General features: G+C 33.3%; 1 protein-coding gene across 1 annotated transcript; it reads left to right on the forward strand.

The window, feature by feature from the left end:
* The first annotated feature begins 2,962 nt into the window (after nt 1-2,962).
* LOC105158458 (low affinity inorganic phosphate transporter 1) lies at nt 2,963-7,458 on the forward strand. The gene is made up of 2 exons (XM_011075222.3): nt 2,963-3,171; nt 5,541-7,458. Exon 2 carries the CDS (start codon nt 5,602-5,604, stop codon nt 7,222-7,224), a length of 1,623 nt encoding a protein of 540 aa, XP_011073524.1. The 5' UTR covers nt 2,963-3,171; nt 5,541-5,601; the 3' UTR covers nt 7,225-7,458.
* Nucleotides 7,459-8,198: the final 740 nt, after the last annotated feature.

Here is an 8,198-nt window from a genome sequence, read left to right on the forward strand (position 1 = left end):
ATTTAAAACCCCAAAAAAAGATTGAATATGACGTCATGTTTCAATATCCATTTCTTATGTGTTCCAAAGACCGTTCCAAGATGGAACAGGATTTGGAACGGTTTTCTGACCGTGCCAAATTTCATATTTTCTTGTAGTGTTATCTATAAATATATATATCTAGAAAAATACTCTTTTTTTTTTGTTTTGGTTGGTGTAATGATTTTTAAAATTTTATTAGTAATAAGGATTATATAAATAGTTAGTTAAAGACAAAATACTGACAACTGACAATACTGGCAACGTTATTAGCAACAAAAAATATGCTTGCTACAGTAATCATATTTTCATTGACGATTCATAATTTTATTTTTAGAATTATTTAAAATCATATGTTGATAAATAAAATTTATCTTCATCTAATTCATATATCTACTAATAATTTCAATTTTTTCAGCAACATTTTGTACTAATATTATCTTTAATAATATTATTAAGAGACTTAGGAGATTTCGTGCAAAAACCCCTCTAATTATTATTTAATTGATCTCGTGCTTTGGGAGAATAAAACATTAGAACAAAAAAACAATTTGAAGGATAAGATTTGAAAAAAATAAGAAGGTCCCAATAATAAAAATCCACAATATAAGTCATATAGTGATACGTAATGAGTTGGAATTTTGGAAACATTGACAGGGATGGGCATATCCCATACTACTAGAATATATGTTTACACATTATCCATCACACTTTGAAAAGAAAAATGGTTATAATCTATAAAATAAATTATTACGACATAAAAATCATGGTAAAAATCAATACTATTTAAATAAAATTGATGTAAAAAAATAAATTTTGACCATAATTAAGTAACATTTACTATAATTTTATTTATAACCAAAATATTTTCCACATTTTTAATCGTAGTAAATATTTTTTTGGCTCAATTGCAGATATAATGAGTAATAACAGTTGTGTAGTTGTGGTTAATTAGCTAGTATCATCCACGATTTTTTACTTTTGATTATGGTAACCAACTATAGTGAAAAACTATACTTTTTAATGCCAACACACTCATTAATAAGAGGGATAATTACACCACCTTCTCCTGAGATTTGATGTAATATTATGTAGACTCCCTGTACTTTGAAAAATTGCATTTAGTATTCCTAACATTTGCTTTCGTCTAACAAATAAGTCTTTCCATTAATAAAAAAATTATTGAATTTGCTGATATTAACAAAAAATTTAAAAAAAATTATATTCACCCCCGATTGACTTATTTCTGATTCATTGCAGGTCAAATAATTTTTTTTATAATCAAATTACCCTCATACGTTTTCACGCGTTAATGCAAGTAAGGAAGTATAGCTTTACCATTATAAGGGTAGTTTAGCTGGAAAAAAATTATTTGGCTTGCAATAAATCAATCGAGGGTCATGTCAATTTTCATTCAATTTTTATTAATATAAGCAAATTCAATGAGTTTTGATTAATATAGGAACTTATTTGTTAGCCGAAAGCAAACCTTAGGGATGCTAGATATAATTTTTCAAATACAGGGGCCTATGTGTAATTACACCAAGTTTTAGGGGAGGGGAGTGTAATTATCTCTATTATTTATTTTTGTTCAACAAATAGATCAATCTATTGGTTAAATTCACCGAGTTTATTGATATTAAGAAAAAAAATTTGAATAAAATTGCATATTTACCTCGATTGACTTACTGGCCTTATAAGAGTGAAGATATACCTTTTTGCATACATTAGGATGTGAATATATATAAATGTAATTTGATTAGGAAAAATTTATTTGACTTGCAACAAGTTGGTAGTAAATCAATTGATGGTGAATATGTATTTTCATTCAAGTTTTTTTTTGCTATATCAACAAATTTATCAAATTTTAAAAAATAGATCTATTTATTAGATGGATACAAATATTAAAAATACTAAATTAATAAAAATCTACGTATAATTATACAAAATATTTGAAATTAACGATATAATTGTCCTACAGAAGAATCAAACTGACAAAGCATGGAAGATGACTGCACCTTCATACGGAGCACTGGCGAGTCAATAAATGTGAACGATGACCTTTGGAGTTACTTTGCTTGGGATTTTGAGAATTAAACTCAGAACGTCGGGTTGGATAGTCAACACAAAAGCTAGTGGAAATTCTTGACCCTTGAATTGTTGTAAGCAATGAGGGGAAAAAAAACAGAATAAGAGACAAATTATATTTTGGCCCCATCAACTGTTTCTAATTGCATTTTCGTCCCATTAACTTGCTATCATTATACAATTTGTCTCACAATTTATTTATTTTTCATCCAAACCTATTCTTTGTCTTGGCTACAACAAAAATCTATTGAGTTTCCCCTATAAGTGACCATAATACCCTCATTCTGTATGTAGATTTTACATCCTTATTTTATTCTATTTTTATTCTTTATTTCGCACTTTTACTATTTTATTTATTTATTTTTTTATCTTTTTCCATACCCAATCATCCAAGCAAACCTAGCCTGTCGCATTCCACGCAAGGGTGATATTTAAATGTGTAGCGGGTAGGGCACTGACAACACACGGGGCGATATTGGAAAAGAAAAAAGAAAAAGAATGAAACTATAAAAGGATACTTTAGTCTTTCCATTGGAAGATCCCCAATTAATTAGAGTAGAAAATGGGGCCAAAACGAAACGTGAATAAATCAGGGACCAAAATGGGAAATTTGCCAAGAATCAAAGAAGCCACACGTGCCAACACAAGAAAGCGTTGACCAAGTGAATTACAATGGCGTTCAGAGTATTCACTACCCCCACTCTGATCTTGCCAACTCGGACATGCCCCACACCCAGTCCACGTGGCGAGATCACAAAGGCAAAGAAGCCCAAGCATGTGGGCCTGGCATCGGAATATGCTCTCCAAGATTCGGGAAGAATTGCAGTTAAATACGGAACCCTCTCCCCCTCACTTCCCTCCACACTCACTCTCTCTCTCTCTCCTCTTTCTCCCTCTTCAAATTCATCTTCTCTCACTCCTCATCTTTTTTTTTCCTTTTATTTCTTTGACGTTCATACGTAAATACATGCGAACAAAGGTTTCGAATTCTCATATGATCATCGCGGGTTCTCGCAGCTGCTGTCTTGTCCGTGGAGCTCTCTGAAAAAGCTCATCACGTCCAAAGTAAGATTTATTGTCAAATCTCATGTACTTTTTTTTGGTTTTTTTGAATAATTACGTGCAAATTCTTGAATGGAAAGGGTCTGTCGTTCTCGGTTCATTCAAGACCATTTGATAATATACGGCCGACAGGACGATGGAAAATATTGATTTTGTGATTTAACGATCGAGAATGGATCGAATATGTTGCATTCGATCTTAGTGTAACTCTACACGGATTTTTTTTTTCATGCATTATTATTGTTATTTATTATTAGTAATGGTTATTTGAAATTCGTGGTGAAGAAATGGAGTTCTAAAAAATGCTTCTTGGAAAAGGGTTTTTGTGGGAATAATTTTGTTGGAGAAAATGTCAAATTTTTGCCTATTTTGAGATTTTTTTCGTTTTAAGGGATATATTCCTTTTAATGTATGAAAAAATTTAATAATTTTCCATCTTGAGTAATCTTTTTAATTCCTTGTTTTATTAATATATGATTCTGGGTTCTAGAATATTTTTTTCCTCCCTGATAAAATTATTTTCGTAATTTAGTTAAGTCCTTTATTAATTAAGCAAATTAAATAAAATTCAAAATTATTAACTCACCCCGTCGTATTTTTTGATATCATTATTTCACGTATATTAATAATTGAAATGAGAATGATAATAAAATATTTTTTTTAATATAAGTATATATAAACAAACATTTTTTTATATTTGAACAATTATTTTAAAAATTGAAAACTGAAAATCATTATGTTCTGATCATATTGATGAGGTGTGTTTTCTCTTGTTTGTGGTTAGATGTCCTTTTCAGTCGGCCTTGTTCATCATCAGCAGTACCATGTTGTTGTCTTGTCTACACAAGTCCTGTGTTCACATACCCACACTTGTTTCTTTTGTTGAAAAGTCTTCTTTGTCTTCCTCCATCCTTGGAGCTTTCTTTCCTTACATTTCTATTTTAATTACTTTATGGATTATATATATTTTTTTCTACTTTTTGTTTTCACCTGATGACAAACGTAAGAACATCCCGGAGAGGACAGGAGTCTGGTGGTTAGACTAAATATACCATCTAAGAAAATGACTCTAACGTCAGGATTGAATTAATCGGCAAATAAAATTTTCGTTGCTAATTTATTCTATTTAATATATATTTTAAATAATTCATTGTCAAATTATTTAGTAAGTAAGTTTTTGTTGTTAAATGCATTAACAAGTAAATTCTTGAATTAAATAATATAGATTAATAATAAAAATTTTACTCGTTATTTTATTATTTTCTTGTAGTGATGCGTCTTATTCTGCAATTATACAAGACTGATTTTTCTATCTCAAATCGTATTGTAATTTCTAGTTTATTTGAAAAAAAAATTACAAATAACATAAATATATTAAATTAAATAAAATAAAAAATGAAATATGATTTGAAATAGAAAATTCAATTCATTATGTGGGCTCGGACATAATGTGGGGTATCGCCCCTATTTTTTTATTTTTTAACAAAAAAAAAACATCGTTTAATAAAAATATAATACAACAATCTAAAAGTTTCAACTGAAAGTCAGGTGCTGACTTCTCAATATTCAAGAATTCAACAAAATACAACTGGGTCGTGATATGAGCAACAGCTGTTACATTAATTATTTTTCAACACAAATTAAAATTTGAAATTATTCTTTTGTTGACTTTTGGACATATAATCTGCTCAGTTTCATGTTCGGAAAGGTCCATTGATTAGATTAGAAATTTGTAGTCCAAATCAGGTTTGTTAAATCGAACCAATCATATATCAAATATGATATATATTATTAGCCAATTATACAATAATGATATAGTAAGTGTATTATATATATTGTATAATTAATTCAATTTGAACAAAACCAATTCGGAATTAAAATTTCCTGCTTAAGTCACCAATTCATACAACTTTGTGGGTCATGAACTATACAAAATCTAAAATATACCTACTTTTGTCTTCTTTAGAGATTTTTCTAATCTGTTCTTTAGTATTTACTAATCCCAAAATTATAGTAATTAATGAACAGCTCTGACCTTTCTGTAACAAGCTATTAGTTTTCTTGATTTGGTGCCAGTAACTGTCTCTTCTGTCTATGTTTTTCCTATTGGAAAAAATTTTTTCGGATCAGATTTGGTCAAATAAAATCAATGACAAAACAAGTTTGATATATTTGTCGGTTACTTTTCCTGAATTGTATATCACAAACAGCAAATGTATTGCATTTGTGATATGATTGATTTTGATTTTGCCAAGCTAATCGCGGGCTAGAATTTCCATTTTCACAATGCAAGAATTGCCATTAGCATATGTAATAATATACTTGTTTAGCACTAAACTACCAATAACTGTTTCTTCTGTTCATGTTTTCAGGACATATATACGAGAATTTACCTTCCAAGAGTTTGGGAGAAAGTTCTGAGAAAAAATAGTTATGGCTAAGGAACAACTGCAAGTTCTCAATGCACTTGATGTGGCGAAAACACAATGGTATCATTTCACAGCCATTGTGATTGCTGGGATGGGATTTTTCACCGATGCCTATGATCTATTCTGCATCTCTCTGGTCACGAAATTGCTCGGCCGCATATACTACCACCACGAGGGGGCGGGGAAGCCCGGCACTCTGCCACCTAATGTCTCGGCCGCTGTCAATGGTGTGGCCTTCTGCGGCACACTCGCAGGGCAGCTCTTCTTTGGATGGCTTGGTGACAAGTTAGGCCGGAAGAAGGTGTATGGAATGACCCTTATGCTGATGGTGATCGCTTCAGTTGCTTCGGGGCTTTCATTTGGTGATCGGCCTAAGGCCGTCATGGCAACGCTCTGCTTCTTCCGGTTTTGGCTTGGGTTTGGCATTGGTGGTGACTACCCGCTTTCGGCCACCATCATGTCAGAGTATGCCAACAAGAAGACTCGTGGGGCGTTTATAGCTGCTGTGTTTGCCATGCAGGGATTTGGGATTTTGGCGGGCGGTATGGTGGCGATCATTGTTTCTGCTTCGTTCAAGGCTGCGTATCCGGCCCCTACGTATCAAGAGAACGCCCTTGCCTCTACTGTCCCGGCAGCTGATTATGTTTGGCGTTTGATCCTAATGTTTGGGGCTCTCCCTGCGGCCCTGACGTACTACTGGCGTATGAAGATGCCGGAAACGGCACGTTACACAGCATTAGTCGCCAAGAATGCAAAACAGGCGGCTTCTGATATGTCAAAGGTGCTGCAAGTCGAGATTGAGGCAGAACAAGAGAAAGTGGAGAAGTTTGCTCAGGAGAAAGGGAATGACTTTGGGTTGTTCTCTAAGGAGTTCCTTCGACGCCACGGACTCCACTTGCTCGGCACAACCAGCACATGGTTCTTGCTTGACATCGCCTTTTACAGCCAAAACCTCTTCCAGAAGGACATATTCAGCGCAATTGGATGGATTCCCCCAGCCAAGACGATGAATGCACTTGAAGAAGTTTACAGAATCTCAAGGGCTCAAACTCTGATTGCCCTCTGCAGCACAGTTCCAGGCTATTGGTTCACCGTATTCTTCATCGACAGAATCGGGAGGTTCGCCATCCAACTAATGGGATTCTTCTTCATGACGGTATTCATGTTCGCGTTGGCAATCCCCTATACACACTGGACTCACAAGGACAACAGAATCGGCTTCGTAATCATGTACTCACTCACTTTCTTCTTCGCCAACTTCGGCCCTAATGCCACCACATTCGTCGTCCCAGCCGAGATCTTCCCAGCTAGGCTAAGGTCAACATGCCACGGCATATCAGCCGCTTCAGGCAAGGCCGGAGCAATAGTTGGGGCATTCGGGTTCTTATACGCAGCTCAGTCTAAGGACCCTAGCAAGAGGGACGCCGGCTATCCAGCCGGTATTGGGGTCAAGAACTCGCTCATCGTGCTCGGCTGCGTCAACGCACTAGGTATGCTTTTCACATTCCTGGTGCCCGAGTCGAAGGGGAAATCGTTGGAGGAAATGTCGAAGGAGGGCGAGGATGAGAGTGGAAGTGTAGAGACGAGGCAACCAGGGGTCAATGACATTAGGACAGTTCCAGTTTGATCTTAACTATATATATAATGTGTATCCGAGCAAGTATGTTCAAGATGTTGAGGCGAAATAAGCCGTATATTTATCTGTTTCTGTGGTGGGAATCAGTTGTTTATTTGTAAGAGTAGATGTTGATTAATGTTTCTGACTAAGGTTTTCAAGAAAGTCTTACGTTGCCAACACAAATCTTAAATGACTATGTTGTAATATGACCAGAATGAAGATTTTCTGGGAATTGTTCACTGAGTACTGTTTGTTTGCGACTCTTTTGTTCTCTAGGCCAAATATTTGTTCACTAAAAGACATTTAGGATAGGCCCCAATTTATTCTGGTCAAATCACAATTTTCTTCTAAAAATATAAATAAAAATGATAGTTATAACATTATATTGAAAAATATTAAGTTAAGAACAAAAAATTAAAATTATTTTATTAGTATAGAATATGCAGATTGAACAATTTAAAAATACTATTACTTTCGTGCAAATTTTGAATTTAACACAGAAAACTCGTATTTATTTTTTTGGTAAAAAGATTTAATACACATGTTATACACAACTTGTATTTGATCAATAATGTCTCGTTACTATAAAAAAATTAATTTTTCGTTATATTATAAATGACTATGACTTAAATATTGTGATAAATTAGAATTATTAACTACAATCAAATAAAATTAATACGAAAACTTATCACGATTAATGAAAATTTGCCATTTTTCACTACAAAAATATAGAAGTTTATTGACAAAAAAATTAAGTCACAATTTTAATATTGTCACTAATATATTACGGATCTTTTGACCCGAATCCTTCAATTTTGATCAAATGGTGAATTTTTAGAATTTAAAAATTTTTTAGTTATAAAAATACTTAATTGGTAGGTAGATATTAATGGCAAGTGTTAACAGCAAAATTAATAATTTCCTTAATTGATTATAGCATCTATAGTCTCCACCCCCATATATATTTTTAGTTGATTATAGCA

The sequence above is a fragment of the Sesamum indicum genome, linkage group LG3, assembly GCF_026168435.1.
Source record: "Sesamum indicum cultivar Baizhima isolate 11 linkage group LG3, ASM2616843v1, whole genome shotgun sequence".
Lineage (NCBI taxonomy): Eukaryota > Viridiplantae > Streptophyta > Magnoliopsida > Lamiales > Pedaliaceae > Sesamum > Sesamum indicum.

Bases quoted from the DNA above. Each gene is read 5' to 3' on its own strand.
- LOC105158458 (XM_011075222.3), top strand. From the start codon at position 5,602: ATGGCTAAGGAACAACTGCAAGTTCTCAATGCACTTGATGTGGCGAAA.